This window comes from Gymnodraco acuticeps, unplaced genomic scaffold, assembly GCF_902827175.1.
Source record: "Gymnodraco acuticeps unplaced genomic scaffold, fGymAcu1.1, whole genome shotgun sequence".
In the NCBI taxonomy this organism is placed as follows: Eukaryota; Metazoa; Chordata; class Actinopteri; order Perciformes; family Bathydraconidae; genus Gymnodraco; species Gymnodraco acuticeps.
The window spans coordinates 1515696-1534692 of record NW_022992053.1 but is presented as its reverse complement, the minus strand read 5'-3'; the positions used below and the strand labels follow the sequence as shown (position 1 = coordinate 1534692).

Genomic DNA, 18997 nt, shown 5'->3' with positions numbered 1-18997 from the left:
TATGAGCTTTATGAATCTATTATCCTTAGATGTGTCTCATGAGCACTGCCTGGAGACTGCTTCCACAGAGGAGTGCTTATGCTGTTACTTTCTCACATATTTTGTGAAAATATTGTCTTTTTTTAATTTGTTTCCAAAGTCTTTAAAATAGTTTAAAAAAATAGTACAATTTGTATTGTATATTTATTTAGAAAAAAATGAAGTATTGTTCCTGTGTCTTTGTATGTACCATTTACACAAAAGCAAATGATTTGTATGTGTAAACCTACCTACAGCCAAATATTCTGTCTCTCCCAGACTCTTCACCAAGCTGGTACTGGAGGCTCCCCTTATAACGGAGTCAGCGTTGGAAGTAATCCGCCGGTACTGTGAGGACGAGGTAAGTGACGTGATGTGGACGCAGCTTCTCATACAGAGCGAGCCCCCCGTACGTCTGCTCAACTGTGTGTTGTAACCTTTGTTTCAGTCTCGGGTCTACTTGGGTATGACCACTCTGAAGGAGCTGATCGTCAAACGGCCCTCACGGCAATTCCAGTATCTGCACGTCCTGCTGGATCTCAGCTCACATGAAAAAGAGAAGGTGATAACATCACTTCTCTGGATCCTCTGTAAATCACATGTCCACAGTTAGTTTGTCCCTGTGATAATATTAATAAGGACTAATTCTTGTATTTATTTTGTAGCTTTTCAAAGTGCTCAAAGCGCTTTACATTATATTATATTACATATATTAGACATGTTATACATTGAATACTGTGGACAATACCCACAGGAGCAATTTAGTGATATATTTTTCAAAGGCTGTTTTATCTTTAGGTGCGAACCACTGCCCTGGCTTTTCTGAAGCGTATGTATGAGAAGGATCAGCTGAGGGACTACATTGAGAAGTTTGCCCTGAACTACATGCAGCTTCTGGTCCATCCAAACCCTCCATCTCTGCTCTTTGGGGCTGACAAGGACACGGGTGAGGAGAATTTTGAGTATGATCCCAGTAGTACTGCTCATAGCTGTAACGGACTTCATGTTTTCAAAACCTTTTTAGACCTCGGACTGCAGTTTTGTTAGACTGTATAGCCGCGTTCACACCGCAGTACTTTTCCCACTTTAGTTCCGATATAGTTCCGAAATGTCGCGTTCACACCAAAAAGAGCCGCAACTAAAATGTGTTCATCAGAACCTTTTCACCCCCTTTTCCGTCCCTGCTACAGAGCAGGGGCTTTCGTGGGAGAAAAAGGTTCCTATGTCTGATTGGCTGGGCGGATTGCAAACCACGCCCCGTAAAACTCCCAAAAAGTTTTGTGAACTCCGGGGACTTTGGGCGGCAGTATACGCCGTGAAGTGGTTTGCGGCCTGCCAGTAAACCCAAAGCAGAAGAAGAAGAAGTGACGTCAGAGGCTTAATTTGCCTAATCCTCCCCCAGGGACTTTTTCCAGTGTGAACGCGATCTGTACTTAGTTCATGAGAACTCTTTAGTTCTCATGAACTAAGTACAGATGAACCTCTGTGGGAAAAGTACTGCGGTGTGAACGCGCCTTATGTTTGATCAATTATTTCCTACCCAATTAAATATTCATTTAATTTCAAACCTTTATTTATACAGATAAATCCCATTGAGATCATTGATCTCTTTTCCAAGGGAGACCTGCTCAAGTAGTTCCACATGAAACATAAATAGAACAACAAAAGGACATCATACAGCATCATTTACATAATTATATGTGAATATCACTGGTCTTAACTACATAATGCATTTTCTTTAACACTGATGTGTTTGGATGTGGTTAGGTTGTGTGTTTAGGGCAACCTTAGTAATTATTCACAAAGAAGAAATACAAAGCAGCACTTCCCCAATGTCCTGTCCTCTCTCAGTGTTGTTATGTGTTTGTTGAGACAGAGGTGGCTGCCCCCTGGACTGAAGAGACGGTGAGACAGTGTCTCTTCCTCTACCTGTCCCTGCTGCCTCTCAACCACCGGCTGGTCCACGAGCTGGCGTCCGTCTACACCGAGGCCATCGCTGACATCAAGCGCAGCGTGCTGCGAGCCATTGAGCAGCCTGTGAGTCTCCCACTCTCAGCACAGCTGACTCTTTCACTGATCATTGAGGAATGCTCCAGTGTTTGGCTCTTCTTAAAGAACCCTGTTTCAATTATTGTTATTATCAGGGCTGCACATAACTGGTGCGCATGCGCACCTCCGCCAAAAAAAGAGCACCGGGTCATTTGAAAAAAGGCGCATTTGCGTACCAACATAGACTATATATATATATAAGGTACCAGCATTGAGGGAGGGAAAGAGAGAAGGGAAAACAGGAGAGAGAGAAAGATATTTGCGAGTTGCGCCCGTAGCACTGGCGTTATAGATGTTCGCCTATAGGGCGCCAGATCTGTGGAGGCGCTGCGCTGGCAGCTCTGGGAGAGAAAAAAACATTTTTGACCGTTGGTGCTCATCCTAATTTTCGGCCTTGATGTAACAATATTCATAATTAAGTAAATGTAACACCCTTTTCACCCCGGTTACACGTTTCATTTGCCCTGTACGATGGGCGCTGTAAGTGATGAAAATGGGGGATGTTGGCTTATCTGGCGCCCGCAGCTCACAGCCAAAATGCGAGTGAGCGTGGGAGGGTGCACCGGTACCAGCGCTGTTGTTATTAGCATCTGGTGCTAGCTGCTCTAATGGATATAAGAAGAAGATGTTTCTACAATGATGTGGAGGGAGAGTCCTCTCTAGTCAGACTGAGAGGCTGATGACTACAGCTCAGTGAGGTAAAGGACTCTGAGTGTTTAGATCAGGGGTCGGCAACCCCTGGCACGCGTGCCAGCATTGGCACGCGGCACCGTAACCAGTGGCACACTAGGAATAAGTGGAATAAGTGTGCAAAATATTTAAATAGTATCTTCGGATCCTGAACGAGACCGCTGCCAGAGCGCGTCTCCCCGTTACCTGCAGAAGGAAGCCATGCACGCAGCGCAGCCCCGCTCTCTTTATCTCCAGGTGACTTTCTGCCGCTTTCCTCCGTGGTGCTGATCGTTTCACCACGGAGGAAAGCACTTCACAAATTGCAGTACCCATAAGGAGCTGTACAAATGCCGCAGTTTTTGCGTGGCTGTGTCTTTAGTTGAAAGCCCAGTGGCGATCTGCTCATCGAAATAATATGCTACAAAGGGGCGGACTGGCCATCTGTTGAACTTTCCTGTCGGCTCCCAGACCGTAGTCGAGGAGGGCAGAAGCAACAAGCTTCAGGTTCAATAACCCACTTTAGGTTTGAAATCATTCCAATGTACACTATAGGACAGTAACCAAAAATATCCTTTCAAACTGGAGAGATAAAAAAAAATGCATAAATAAATGTTAAGGTAAAATAAGATATGAATGAACAACACAAATAAAACAAGTTTCATTTGTTATTGGCTATGGTAGGTTATTGGTTATGTTCACATACTTATTTGATTACATCCACTTGTCTAAGATGACAACAGAGACTTTCAACCCAAACCCAGCTGTTGACTTGTGGATGCAAGCAGCTAATCACAGACTCAACCAGAGAGGAAGTAGTAGGCCTACATCATCAGCTACCATGTCTGACAGAGAGGAAGACAGTGAGGAGAACAGTCAGGAGGGTAGTGATGACAGCTTGTAGGATTACTGGTCGTGCTAATGTTGTCTTGTGTTCGCCTCTGCATGTGTGTTCTGTGTTCGCCTCTGCATGTGTGTTCTGTGTTCACCTCTGCATGTGTGTTCTGTGTTCACCTCTGCATGTGTGTTCTGTGTTCACCACTGCATGTGTGTTCTGTGTTCACCTCTGCATGTGTGTTCTGTGTTCACCTCTGCATGTGTGTTCTGTGTTCACCTCTGCATGTGTGTTCAGTGCCGTGTGTCTGGCAAATAAAGTCAAGAGCCCCTCAAAAGTTACGGTTTATTTCATTTTAAGGATGAGCACCAAGCAACATCTCCAGGTGCTCCTTTGAGAACCAGGGCAAAAAAGTTATGTGCACCCCTGATTATTATATAAATAATAATGTTCATCAATATTTGTGTAAACAAACAACTCGCTGTAAACAGCTAAGAAACATAGAAGCACTATAAATGTTTTTATTCAATAAGGAAAAGTGTAATATTTAAACTCAATGACTAAATGATTGTGCCAAGACAAAAATAAGAATCCCAGCATGACTAAGCTGAGGCAGAGTCCGGACTGTGGGACTTGATGTTTATCTACTGTATTTCTTCATGTTTTTCTAACTGGTGATGGCAGACTACAGCGAACAGTGCAAATGCTTTACTGTTTTCAAAACTAAAGAAAGCCAGAACACACCTGCAGTTTCAAACCTGTGACATGAAAACTGCACACTCGTGATTTTTGGGAGAACATCTTCTGGGGGAAAACACTCAATTGCACAAACATGCATTTACATGATGCAAATGCTCCTCTTGAGTTGTGGTGTTTTAAAATAGCATTGAGTCATTTTCTCCACCCTTGTTGTAGATCCGTGGGATGGGGATGAACTCGCCCGAGCTGCTGCTGCTGGTGGAAAACTGTCCTAAAGGGGCGGAGACGTTAGTCACGCGCTGTCTGCACATTCTGACCGATAAAGGTAAAAAGTTTGAACATCACCTTACATCTGTCTGGAGAATTAGGATCAATGAATAGAGAATGAAACCAAACATGGAACAACAGCACCGTGGGATAAAGTCCGGATAGGAAAAGTCTAGACATGTAGAAGAATAAGTGTTCTTTCCCCTCCTGCAGTGCCCCCGTCTCCAGAGCTGGTGGAGAGAGTGCGAGACCTGTACCACAAACGAGTGCCCGATGTACGTTTCCTGATTCCAGTCATAAACGGCCTCGAAAAGGTACAGTTCTGCAACTCGCATCAATGCTCTAGTAAACTGATTTGGAACCAGTTATACTTTAAAAAAATGTATCACATCACATACAGCAAACAATCACCGCGTGATCATTGTGATGACGTCTTTCACTTTTCCCATAGAATGAAGTAATCCAGGCTCTCCCGAAGCTCATCAAACTCAACCCCATTGTGGTGAAGGAGGTGTTCAACCGTCTCTTAGGAACCCAGCACAGTAAGATACATATAAGTCTTCCCTGGATAAAGTCTTTACCTGCCTCCCTGTTCTTTTTTTCACAATAAAGGAACACTTTGACAGCTTCTTATATGGATGTCGGAGTTGATGCTAAATTTAGTCCATTGAGGCAATAAATTGCTCAGTGGTTGCTATATAGAAGCTGGTTTCTCCTGCTCAAAGAGCTATGCCTGAAGTCACACGTACCAGGATGCATTACACGCTTCATCATGACATCTATGTGCCCACAGAAGCTGAGAAACGGGAAACTTCTGGAGTGTACACACACACACACACACACACACACACACACACACACACACACACACACACACACACACACACACACACACGGAGCTATCCAGGACTACAGCTCCCTGGCTTTTGATGAAACCATCAATGATGAGGTTGGAGGCAGGGAGGGTGGCGCTTTGGAGAGGGTTGATTTGGTGCCAATGAGCAGGCCTTCTGATTTGCTGCCGTTGAGTTTCAGCAAGTTGCTACTCATCCAGCTCCTGGAGTCCTGGTGGCAGGTGGTGAGAGAGGTGGGGGAGGGCAGTGTTGAGTTTGGTGTATATGTAGACCTGTGTATCATCGGCCTAACAATAGAAGTGGACATTATGATGACGGAGGATAGTGTAGTGGCAAATTTCATATGTTACCTAATATGGTAACCCCTTTTGTGTCCGAGTTCGATTCAGATTCTGACACTGCAATATAATCTATGATTTCAGTATCCACTCTTCTTATGCTTATATTACATTACATTGCATTTAGCTGACGCTTTTATCCAAAGCGACTTACAATAAGTACATTCGACCAGGAAGACACAACCTTGAAGAAAACAGAATCATATAAGTACATCAGGTTTCATAGAGCCAAACATTTCAAGTGCTACTCAACTGGCTTTAGATAAGCCAGTCCTTTGTTAGTATAAAAGTGCTTCGTTAATAGTTCTAACGCTCGAAGTGGAGTCGAAAGAGATGAGTTTTCAGTCTGCGCCGGAAGATGTGCAAGCTATCTGCTGTCCTGATGTCAATGGGGAGCTCATTCCACCATTTTGGAGCCAGGATAGCAAACCCACGTGTTTTTGCTGATGGGAACTTGGGTCCCCTTCGCAGCGAGGGTGCAGCGAGTCGTTTGGCTGATGCAGAGCGTAGTGCACGCGCTGGGGTGTACAGTTTAACCATGTCCTGGATGTAGGAAGGGCCAGATCCATTCGCAGCATGGTACGCAAGTACCATTGTCTTGAAGTGGATTCTAGCAGTTACCGGAAGCCAGTGTAGGGAGCGGAGGAACGGAGTAGTGTGGGAGAATTTAGGAAGGTTGAAGACCAGACGAGCCGCTGCATTCTGGATGAGCTGCAGAGGTCGGATGGCACATGCAGGTAGACCAGCCAGGAGAGAGTTGCAGTAGTCTAGGCGTGAGATGACGAGAGCCTGGACCAGAACCTGAGTCGCTTTCTGTGTCAGCTGGGGACGTATCTTCCTGATGTTGTAAAGCGTGTATCTGCAGCAACGGGTTGTAGCAGCGATGTTTGCAGTGAAGGACAGGTTGTTATCTAGGGTCACACCCAGATTCCTTGCAGTCTGAGTCGGGGAAACAACTGAGGTGCCGATGTTGATTGTTAGGTCAAGAGTGGGACAATCTTTTCCCGGAAGGAAAAGCAGTTCAGTCTTGTCAAGGTTGAGCTTGAGGTGATGAGCAGACATCCACTGAGAGATGTCAGCTAGACAAGCAGAGATGCGTGCGACGACCTGGGTCTCTGAGCGGGGAAAGGACAGAATTAATTGGGTGTCGTCAGCGTAGCAGTGGTATGAAAAACCATGCGGGCTAATGACTGATCTGAGCGAGTTTGTGTACAAGGAGAAGAGGAGGGGACCGAGAACAGAGCCCTGAGGGACCCCTGTAGTTAATTGACAAGAGTCGGACTCAGACCCTCTCCAAGTCACCCTGTAGGTACGGTCTTTCAGGTATGAGGTGAGGAGGGAAAGTGCAGAGCCTGAAACTCCAAGTTCTTGGAGAGTGCGAAGAAGGATCTGATGATTCACCGTGTCGAATGCAGCAGACAGGTCCAACAGGATGATGACAGAGGAGAGGGATGCAGTTTTGGCAGTGTGCAGTTCCTCCGTGACAGCAATGAGAGCAGTTTCTGTGGAGTGACCTGCCTTGAAACCAGACTGGTGCGGATCCAGAAGGTTGTTCTGATGGAGATAACAGGAGAGTTGTTTAAAGACAGCGCGTTCAAGTGATTTAGACAGGAACGGGAGGAGAGACACAGGCCTGTAGTTTATAACATCAGACGGGTTGAGAGTGGGTTTCTTTAGGAGAGGGTTTTCTCTTGCCTCCTTGAGACTGTTTGGAAATTGACCAGAAGTTAGAGAAGTGTTGATGAAATGGGTGAGAAACGGTAGAATATCAGGAGCGATAGTCTGAAGGAGGTTTGAAGGGATGAGGTCCAGAGGACAGGTGGTAGGGCGGGCAGAGGTAATGAGGGTAAGAACCTCACTTGGAGAGAGAGGGGAAAAGGAGGTTAGTGTGTTGGTGGAAGGAAGGTCTGGTGACCCAGCGGTGAGTAAAGGTGAGTCAGAAAAAGAAGAGCGAATATCATCAACCTTTTTTTCAAAGTGGGTAACAAAGTCGCTTGACAGAAGGGAGGAGGGGGAAGGGGCTTTTGGAGGGTCCAAGAGGGTGGAGATGGAAAATAGTTTTTTGGGATTGGAATAGGAAGATTGGATCTTATCTTGAAAGAAAGTGCTTTTTGCCTGAGAGATCGAAGCAGAGAAAGAGGAGAGGAGAGCTTGATAGGTTAGGAGGTCGTCACGGTGTTTGGATTTCCACCATTTCCGCTCTGCTGCCCTAAGGACGGTTCTATTAGCACACAGTGCGTCATTTAGCCAGGGAGCAGGAGGGGACTGACGAGCCTGCCGAGATGTGAGAGGACAGAGAGAGTCCAGAGAGGATGAGAGAGTAGAGAGGAGAGTTTCTGCAGCAGAGTTTGGAGGCAGGAGTTGGAACGAATCAGAGGAAGGGAGGGCTGAGAGCATCGATGAGGCAAAGGTAGAGGAGGAGAGGGAACGAAGGTTACGGCGGACAGGTGCAGGATGAGAAGAGATTAGTTTGTTATGTTTGGAAAGGGGTAGAGAGAATGAAATGAAGAAGTGATCGGAGGTGTGGAGCGGGTTTACAGAGAGGTTAGAAGTAGCGCAGTTCCTTGAGAATATGAGATCAAGGACATTGCCAGCTTTATGAGTCGGTGGGGACGGAGACAGTGAGAAAGCATAGGCGGTTAACAGAGATGTTAGTTCGTCTATCTTCCCCGTCTGGAGGTTGAAGTCTCCGAGAAGTACAGCGGGAGGGCCAGTTTCAGGGATGAGTGAGAGGAGATTATCTAATTCCTCCAAGAAGTCCCCCAAGGCGCCTGGTGGACGGTAGAGAACAACAATGGTTAACTGTATAGGATGGGTTACTGTGACGACATGGAATTCAAAGGTGGAAGGAGTGAAGTTAGGTAGCTTGAAGAGGGAAAAGCTCCATTTGGGAGAGAGCAGGAGACCAGTGCCACCTCCTCTGCCAGTGGGTCTGGGTGTATGGGAGAAGGAATATGCAGTGGAGAGAGCTGCTGGGGTGGATGTGTTGGATGGAGTAATCCAGGTCTCAGTGAGAGCAAGGAAATCCAGGGTCTGTAGGGAGGCGTAGCCAGAGATGAAGTCAGCCTTAGGAACAGCTGACTGGCAGTTCCACAGGCCGCCTGAAACTAGATGTTGGATCTCAGTGGAGCATGTGGGATAGACGAGAGCAGGCCGGTTATAGCGATTACGAGATACACGGGGCCAGTGATAATTGCGAGAAGACACATGAACAGGAATGGAGAAAATACACATGATTATAGCTTACATTGTCTTGGAGTCTGTCCTCCACAAAAAACAGCTATTTTCCATGATATGTTTGTGACATGTTTACTTAAACCAGCGATGGGGTGTATTCATTGATGTGTTATATGTCTATCCTGTCATTTGTTTTATTTTCATGATTGATCAAAGTATGATCAAAAGAGGGGATTGTAGTGGCAAATTTCATGCTACCTAATATGGTAAAACCAAATGCAGCAGTTCCATGATGATGTATTCAGTTAATGTCCCTTGCTAAACTTATGATTAACCTTAAGTGTGTCTGGGTGTCAAACACAGTGTATTGGACAAGTTCCTGTGTTTCTTCCCTGTTCCATAACAAGTTCCTGCTTTCCCCACTTCCATCTGTCTTGAACAAGTTCCTGTTTTTCCTATATTAGTAATGCACAGTTTCTGTTCCTCTGGAAAGGTGTTGCTTATCTCTCTTTCCAGCCCAGTGACAGGTGATGAAGTATTGTTAAACTGTCAAGGTCCTATGAAACTCATACACACACTTCCCTCTGTGTGCACTCTTGCAGAATACTCTGTACTCTGAGACCTGTACCATTTGAAACGCTTCAAATATTGAACCGACAAGACAACTCTGTTTATTTCACCAGTTTATTGATTGATCATTCTGATTGTACATCTCCACAGTATTGACGAGGTGTAAAATATACGCAACAATAGTGCCAAGATGGAGGTAAATGATGAGCAGGAGTGGACCCAGTACTGACCCCTGAGGGACAACAACATTTACCATCAGCACAAGAGGCTCATTTATCTTTTAAGAACCCTGCTCCCACAATTACACATTTTATCAACAGCTTTAATTTCACTTCATAATTTAGATTTCCTGTAGCTACTAATAGCTAGAATATGTAAGGGATAATGTGCAGCGAGGCGGTCATTATGGGGAAAATGATCACAGTGATCACAGTGCCCGACGCGAAGCGGAGGGATCTTGATCAGCCTGAAGGGAACTGCAACAACAAAAACTTTACGGCAGCGCTGTTTGATGTTTTCTGTAACTGCCCAAGTCTGTTTACAGTTTCTGATCCACTAACAAGTCCTTAAACACTACAGAGCCCATACCGTGTTCCTGTTAGTGTTTACTTCCTGTCTGTAGCCCATACCGTGTTCCTGTTAGTGTTTACTTTGTGTCTGTAGCCCATACCGTGTTCCTGTTAGTGTTTACTTCCTGTCTGTAGCCCATACCGTGTTCCTGTTAGTGTTTACTTCCTGTCTGTAGCCAATACCGTGTTCCTGTTAGTGTTTACTTCCTGTCTGTAGCCCATACCGTGTTCCTGTTAAGGCCTTGTCACACTGTCCCGAAATTGACACCCGATGGACACACGAATATGGAATTGTGAATTTCGCACGAAGATGGCCCCGAAGCACACACGAAGGCAACATTTACATTACATTTAAGACATACAACTGCAATGAAAGTACCAAAAACAATTGTGTTACAGTACTATGATACTGTACTGATATCTTCAGACTTTGTTCTTTACTTTATCCGTCGTTATATGTAGAAAATATTACGTTTTCTCCGTAATGTTGTTTCCATAACAACAACAACTTCCTGTCAACTGTCCTTCAAAATAATATATTATATCCTTTTTAGTTTCACAGAACACAAATTGGGTTATTTACATAATATATTTACATGATTTTGTTGTGCAATAAAACAACCCGATGGACACACGATAAAGGAAATGTTCAAATTCGGCTGTGATCGTAACAACATCGGGCCATTCGTGAGGGCATCTTAAGCCTTCGTATGACCGCCGGTGGAGTTTCTCAGGCTCCGGCAGCAACTTCGTGAGCGGTGGCAAAATCTTTGGCATGCCAAAAAATTGCCGAAGGACCTTGCGAAGGTTCATTTTCGTGTTGAATTCGTGTGTCAATTGTGCCCTTCCTAAGGCCATCGTGAGGGCATCGTGTTATCATCGGTGCCATCGGGCATTCGCCCCGATCAGAGTGAGGGCGAATGCCCGATGCCACCGATGATAACACGAAGATGACACGATTTGACAAGATGTCCTCACGAGTGCCTTACGAAGTTGCCGCTCACTAAGTTGCTGCCGGAGCCTGAGAAACTCCACCGGCGGTCATACGATGGCTTAAGATGCCCTCACGAATGGCCCGATGTTGCTACGATCACAGCCGAATTTGAACATTTCCTTTATCGTGTGTCCATCGGGTGTCAATTTCGGGACAGTGTGACAGGGCCTTTAGTATTTACTTCCTGTCTGTAGCCCATACCGTGTTCCTGTTAGTGTTTACTTCCTGTCTGTAGCCCATACCGTGTTCCTGTTAGTGTTTACTTCCTGTCTGTAGCCCATACCGTGTTCCTGTTAGTGTTTACTTTGTGTCTGTAGCCCATACCGTGTTCCTGTTAGTGTTTACTTCCTGTCTGTAGCCCATACCGTGTTCCTGTTGGTGTTTACTTCCTGTCTGTAGCCCATACTGTGTTCCTGTTAGTGTTTACTTCCTGTCTGTAGCCCATACCGTGTTCCTGTTAGTGTTCACTTCCTGTCTGCAACCCATACTGTGTTCCTGTTAGTGTTTACTTCCTGTCTGTAGCCCATACCGTGTTCCTGTTAGTGTTTACTTCCTGTCTGTAGCCCATACCGTGTTTCTGTTAGTGTTTACTTCCTGTCTGTAGCCCATACCGTGTTCCTGTTAGTGTTTACTTTGTGTCTGTAGCCCATACCGTGTTCCTGTTAGTGTTTACTTTGTGTCTGTAGCCCATACCGTGTTCCTGTTAGTGTTTACTTTGTGTCTGTAGCCCATACCGTGTTCCTGTTAGTGTTCACTTCCTGTCTGTAACCCATACTGTGTTCCTGTTAGTGTTTACTTCCTGTCTGTAGCCCATACCGTGTTCCTGTTAGTGTTTACTTCCTGTCTGTAGCCCATACCGTGTTTCTGTTAGTGTTTACTTCCTGTCTGTAGCCCATACCGTGTTTCTGTTAGTGTTTACTTCCTGTCTCTAGCCCATACCGTGTTCCTGTTAGTGTTTACTTTGTGTCTGTAGCCCATACCGTGTTCCTGTTAGTGTTTACTTCCTATCTGTAGCCCATACCGTGTTCCTGTTAGTGTTTACTTTCTGTCTGTAACCCATACTGTGTTCCTGTTAGTGTTCACTTCCTGTCTGTAGCCCATACCGTGTTCCTGTTAGTGTTTACTTCCTGTCTGTAGCCCATACCGTGTTCCTGTTAGTGTTTACTTCCTGTCTGTAGCCCATACCGTGTTCCTGTTAGTGTTTACTTCCTGTCTGTAGCCCATACCGTGTTCCTGTTAGTGTTCACTTCCTGTCTGTAACCCATACTGTGTTCCTGTTATTATTACATTACTATTATTATTACATTGCATTTAGCTGACGCTTTTGTCCAAAGCGACTTACAATAAGTACATTCGACCAGGAAGACACAACCTTGAAGAAAACAGAATCATATAAGTATATCAGGTTTCATAGAGCCAAACATTTCAAGTGCTACTCAACTGGCTTTAGGTAATCCAGTCCTTTATTGGTATAAAAGTGCTTCGTTAATCGTTCTAACGCTCGAAGTGGAGTCGAAAGAGATGAGTTTTCAGTTTGCGCCGGAAGATGTTGCAAGCTATCTGCCGTCCTGATGTCAATGGGGAGCTCATTCCACCATCTTGGAGCCAGGATAGCAAACCCACGTGTTTTCGCCGATGGGAACTTGGGTCCCCCTCGCAGCGAGGGCGCAACGAGTCGTTTGGCTGATGCAGAGCGTAGTGCACGCTCTGGGGTGTACGGTTTAACCTGTTAGTGTTTACTTCCTGTCTGTAGCCCATACCGTGTTCCTGTTAGTGTTTACTTCCTGTCTGTAGCCCATACCGTGTTCCTGTTAGTGTTTACTTTGTGTCTGTAGCCCATACCGTGTTCCTGTTAGTGTTTACTTTGTGTCTGTAACCCATACTGTGTTCCTGTTAGTGTTCACTTCCTGTCTGTAGCCCATACCGTGTTCCTGTTAGTGTTCACTTCCTGTCTGTAGCCCATACCGTGTTCCTGTTAGTGTTTACTTCCTGTCTGTAGCCCATACCGTGTTCCTGTTAGTGTTCACTTCCTGTCTGTAACCCATACTGTGTTCCTGTTAGTGTTTACTTCCTGTCTGTAGCCCATACCGTGTTCCTGTTAGTGTTTACTTCCTGTCTGTAGCCCATACCGTGTTCCTGTTAGTGTTTACTTCCTGTCTGTAGCCCATACCGTGTTCCTGTTAGTGTTTACTTTCTGTCTGTAACCCATACTGTGTTCCTGTTAGTGTTCACTTCCTGTCTGTAGCCCATACCGTGTTCCTGTTAGTGTTTACTTCCTGTCTGTAGCCCATACCGTGTTCCTGTTAGTGTTTACTTCCTGTCTGTAGCCCATACCGTGTTCCTGTTAGTGTTTACTTCCTGTCTGTAGCCCATACCGTGTTCCTGTTAGTGTTTACTTCCTGTCTGTAACCCATACCGTGTTCCTGTTAGTGTTTACTTCCTGTCTGTAGCCCATACCGTGTTCCTGTTAGTATTTACTTCCTGTCTGTCTTCTTCTGATCATTTATCTGACGGCCATTGCTCTGTCTTTTAACTTCTTTTCCTTTCTCTCCCTTGATCCTACTTAGCAACGGTCTTTATAGTGCTTGACAGCGATCTGTACTACTGTATTCACAACCTGTCACATGTTCTGAATTGACCAATCAGAATAGAGTATACAACTAAGCTGTGTAATAAGTAATGTTATTACAAATAATATCAAATATTCTTGTTTATTCCTTACATTTAGTTATTCCGTTATTAATGAGCTCTATTATCTTCTATCTGAGGGTGTATTCTGACTGCTGTGTTTTATTTCAGGTGAGGGGAGTTCATCTGTGTCCCCTCTGACCCCGGGAGACCTGCTGATTGCCTTGCACAACATAGACTCAACCAAATGTGACATGAAATCTATCATTAAAGGTCAGTGATTAGGAGTTTAATCCAAACAAGACCAAACAGCAGTTGTTACTTCAATCTGATGTTACTGTCATCTTTAATGCAATGTTTTGTGGAATATAATTATTTAAATTCATTTTTTTTCATTCACTACATCATCAGTGCCTGCTTTTAGAATCCGAGTACAGCAACAACTACCTCATAATTAGATTGTATGCATGTTGGCCACTATAGGGACCTATTTTAGAAGCTCTATGGATTTTTTTTGTGGTAAACTTTTTCAGCGGTTAGTTGAGCGGTCTCTTTTTGCATGTGACCGACAGCTACCAACCTGTGCTTCGGGGAGAAGAATGTGTACACGTCGGAGGTTTTGGCGGTGGTGATGCAGCAGCTGATGGAGCAGAGCCCCCTTCCCATGCTGCTCATGCGCACCGTCATCCAGTCCCTCACCATGTATCCCAGGCTGGGAGGCTTCGTCATGAACATCCTGTCCCGCCTCATCGTCAAGCAGGTCAGCGCCAAGCTCCAGCCAAATATTCAGTTTCTACGCTCACTATTTTTCCTGATTTTCAGAGCAATCTGTTCTTTTTACTTTTTTGGATGATTATTTTTTAACCTTATATTTTAAAAAGGACCTTTGTCATCAGACATCTGGATCTTGAAATATCAGAGAAACAACTGAGCTGACATGAGTGGCATTCAAGCAGCATTAGAGAAACCCTGATTTTGTACATGTGTAAACTACTTCACAAGAACACCAAACTCTGACTTTTTTTGATTGAAGACCCCTACTGGTGGCAGACATAAATATTATGACAGATATTGTGTGTTTGACGTGTCAGAGACTCTGTCACTTAAGAAACGATTACCAATAAAGTTGTACTTTTCTGCTAATAAATATCAATCCCCATATTCCACCATTACCACAACATCCTGTGGTGTCCCCCTGTAGGTGTGGAAGTATCCTAAGGTATGGGAGGGCTTTGTGAAGTGCTGCCAGAGGACCAAGCCTCAGTCGTACAGCGTGCTGCTGCAGCTGCCGGCCGCCCCGCTCAGCAGCGTGTTTGAGCGCTGCCCAGAGATGAGGGAGCCCCTCCTGCAGCATGTCCTCTCCTTCACCCCTCACCAGGTCAGAGCTGCTTCCCCTGAAACAGTCCCAACACTCTACTGTTCTCTGGATTTCATCATGTACCATCTCCCTCTGTTTTTCTGTGCAACAGCAAGCTCACATACCTGCCTCCATCATGGCGGTACTGGAAGCAAATAAAAAGCCAGAACCGGAGCCTGTGGTGGTCAAAGAGCCTGTCGTAGAGCCTGTCGTAGAGCCTGTCGTAGAGCCTGTCGTAGAGCAAGAGGTAACCCATGAAGCCTGCACACTTTCCCCCCCATAAACTGTTCTGATCTTTCCATGACAGGTATTATGATTTGCTTGAATCGTTAATTGGTGTCATGTATTACAAACACTGCTGGTCATTCCGTGTTCACCCAATTCGACCAATGTCTCAAAAAAGTAAAACTATCACTTACCCATAAGTTGTTTGCTTGTGCTTGATCTCAGTAGGAATTGTTTGGGATATTCACAGTACATGCTCCATAACCACAAACCCTTACTCAAAGGTTTTATTATTCTACTGATGAATGGCACACTGGAACATTGGTATATATATCAAATGTCTTGCAGTTTATGTAAAAGTATAGATCTTGTAATATTTGTACATAAAAATCACACACAAATGTTTGTTTGCTGTAGCAACTAATGGAGTTGATATGTGACCAAATAGTATTCAGAGAGCAAACTATCATCTTACAAAAACTGCAGACTTGTGAGCTAGGCCACATTATCATGTCTACAATAACTACTTCCATATGTATACCTGCTCAGACCTCATGAACACACTGGTATCCTCTTCTTTCAGATGGAGCCAGTTCCTGCTTCGGTTTCTGTCCCAGTGGAAGCAGAGGCTCCCGCTGCAGCCCTAAGAGAGCTGGAGCAGCGGAGCACCATGAAGCAGAAGGAGGAGCCGATGGAGCAGGAGGAGTCTGCTCCACGGATACAGGAGGAGGCTGGGGACACTGAATCCCAGGTGGTACAGATTGACAATAAACATTTGATTGATCTTTTCACATGTTTGGAACACCTTAGCATTAGCTTTAGCATTAGAGATGCACCCATTGCAAATGTCATGGCCAATTCTAATTACTTAAAGTTTGAAAAATTAAATGTTTGTGTTCTTTCTTAAAACAATGATTGACTATTGAATTGAATGTTTTTAGACATTTTCTTTAAAATATAAATGACATTACGTTAATGTGCATTTAATTATTTTTGGGTGAACCGTTCAGAAGTTTAGTAGAAACAAGCTGTTGCACATCTTTAAAACCAAACCGTTTTGCATTAATTCATAATGAGTTCAAATGATAACAAAAGCTTTTGGATTTATGTGCACTTCTATGAACAAAGAACTACTCTATGCTGACTGAAATTATAAGTGCATTCATTTTGATCAGAAACAAGCCGTCTAGAATGGAGCACCTATATTTTACACACCACGATAGAATAAAAATGTCTATAACACAACATCAAAAGTACTGACTTTTAAGCTTATTCGTGGTTCTCTACAGGAGGAGCTGACAAGACAAGACGAGACCCCGAGGCCAACGCCAACTCCGACCCCCTCCCCTGAACCAGCAGCAGTGGAGGAGCCGATGGAAGCTGAGCCCTCAGACCTGCACGGGCCCGAACAGCCTGGGGAGGCTGAGGTCACAGGGCCTGGGAGCGGGAGCGGCAGCGAAAATGGAGAATGACAAAACACATGCTCCATACACATTTCTGTCTTTGCAAACTCATGTTTTCCAGGATTTCTGGTTAAGAGGAAGCTCTTTGTTCTTTTTGTACTTGAGAAAAAATCATTTTGTGGAAAAAATATCAAGATAATTGTGCATATGGATTCAATATACTTTTAATGTGATGATTCGTTGGCAAATAAAGAAAAAGAATGCTTCAATTTGTCTGCTATACTTTACTGTGATCTGCTAATTTAAATTGTGTAGCTAAATAATGTTCTCTCTACCAGACCTTGCGCCAGAACAAATCTACAGAGAGGGCATATTCTTTTCATGGGAGGGCACACAAAACCGTCATGTGCCGCGGCGCGAGAGATTTTCTTTTGGGGTTGCTTTGACGGTGCTTTGACGTTTCATAGAGGGTGCTCAAACATGTAGGGTTTCCCATTAAGGTACCGGGCGCTACAGTGGAAACACTCCCCACACGCACACACAGGCCGTGTCTCAATTCAGGGGTTGTATCCTTCGGGGTACGCTACGCTACGCGGTCGACGCAGGATGTGGCCGACGAGACCGTGTAGGCTGGACCGAGCGGCCTACGAAATGAGACGGTCTAGCCTACGGAGCGCTTCGTATTTACGTCACGATACGCGCTGTTCGGTTGCGTTGCTCCAGCAGCCTGCTAGCAAACTAGCTGAAAAGGATCCAGAAACTTTACTTTTACATTTTTTGGAGATCACCGTCGGAGATTAAATAAAGAGAACCATGGCCAGATAAATAAGATGAAGCTGTTCCTTTAGCCCCCAGTAATGTTACATTAAGTGAGTTAACAAGTAATATATAGCTGCTGTAATTTAATCATATTTAAAATAAGTCTTAATTTTTCTGTACTAATAAAACAATATGTTTTTTAAAGGAACAAAAGCGTGTTATATAGATTGATTGTTAACAATATTAGTGTTCTAATCTTAATAGCTGTGATTATAACAGTTTATATTCTCCTTCTTCCCCTAAACCTGCCCAGAGGATGTCCCACTGACCCCAGGTCCAGCAGCACCGGCCCCCCCCCCCCGCTCTGCTGAAATACACAATTAAACATTTTCTATGACCCATTTTTTGTATTAATTAAATTAAACTGAAGACAGTTAAATGACCTAGAGATATCCTATTATTCCACTGCTTATGTACACATGTTGTAAATAATGGTTACAACCTCAGTAAATGAAATAAACAATGTGTTTAACAATTACAATGTAGTATTGTATTTTCATCTTATCACAAAGTAGAGGTAAGAATATATCCATCCTCTCTCTGCAGCTTCATGTCTTCTATTATTATAACTTTCATCATTGAGACAGAGGAAATCAATCATGTTATTTAACATCACCAGCAGTAACACAAATATCAGCAAAAGTGTGTTTATGGAGTTGTTTATTTGTATTATATGTGCAGCAAGTATATAGAAGCAGCTGTTTGGGGAATCAGACAGACTCAAGCTATAATCGTTAGATATCTATTAAAAGAAAGGACACATACAAAATCAAATGCACTTCCTTGGTTCAATACGGACATATTGAACTTGATGAAGGAAAGAGACTTTGCACTGAAAACTAAATGAACTACTGACAGGCATAGGTTTACTTCATTACGTAACAAAGTAACTCAAACGATCAGAAAGGCAAAAGCCAACTTCTTCATAACAATAATTAATGAGGCAAAAGGTAACACTAAAATAATTTGGGAACAGATTAAAACCTTACTGGGAATCAAGCACAGGCCAAAAAAGCAGCTAGAACTAAAAGAGAATGGTAACCTAGTGCAAGACCCAGAACAACTTGCCATAGCTTTTAATACATATTTGATCAACTCTGTAGATGAGATTGCACAGAACTTCCCTTTGAGAGCAGAACATATTATCAAAGTCGACGAAAGTAAGATGTCCTTTTGCATTCAACCCATATCGGAATTAAAAACCAAAGCAATTATTCATTCTCTTAAAACTTCGACAGCTAAGGACACATACGCTATGGATTCTACAATGCTTAAATCACTGCAAGATTACTTAGTCTGCCCTCTTACCCAAATCATCAATTCATCTGTATTACATGGGACATTCCCAAGTGCATGGAAGACTGCAATTGTAACCCCCATTTTCAAGTCAGGTGACCCTCTGAACATCAACAACTACCGCCCAATTAGCATCTTACCTGTAGTATCCAAGGTGGCTGAGAAGTGGGTGTCAGAACAGCTTGTCTCCTTCTTAAACAACAGTCCATTTCAACTTCATCCCATGCAGT

At 44.0% G+C, this 18997-nt stretch overlaps 1 protein-coding gene across 3 annotated transcripts in view; it reads left to right on the top strand.

The window, feature by feature from the left end:
* The window catches only part of sympk (symplekin), a 37885-nt gene extending 20964 nt beyond the window's left edge, over positions 1–16921 (top strand). For all 3 annotated transcript variants that reach the window (XM_034202079.1, XM_034202082.1, XM_034202080.1), the window contains exons 15-27: positions 298–379; positions 467–580; positions 817–964; positions 1895–2055; positions 4487–4595; positions 4751–4851; positions 4989–5079; positions 13839–13940; positions 14240–14427; positions 14869–15045; positions 15137–15271; positions 15833–16000; positions 16539–16921. In XM_034202079.1, coding sequence (XP_034057970.1) covers positions 298–379; positions 467–580; positions 817–964; positions 1895–2055; positions 4487–4595; positions 4751–4851; positions 4989–5079; positions 13839–13940; positions 14240–14427; positions 14869–15045; positions 15137–15271; positions 15833–16000; positions 16539–16721 — 1759 coding nt within the window. In that variant the 3' untranslated portion in view covers positions 16722–16921. The remainder of the gene's footprint in view (positions 1–297; positions 380–466; positions 581–816; positions 965–1894; positions 2056–4486; positions 4596–4750; positions 4852–4988; positions 5080–13838; positions 13941–14239; positions 14428–14868; positions 15046–15136; positions 15272–15832; positions 16001–16538) is intronic.
* Positions 16922–18997: the final 2076 nt, after the last annotated feature.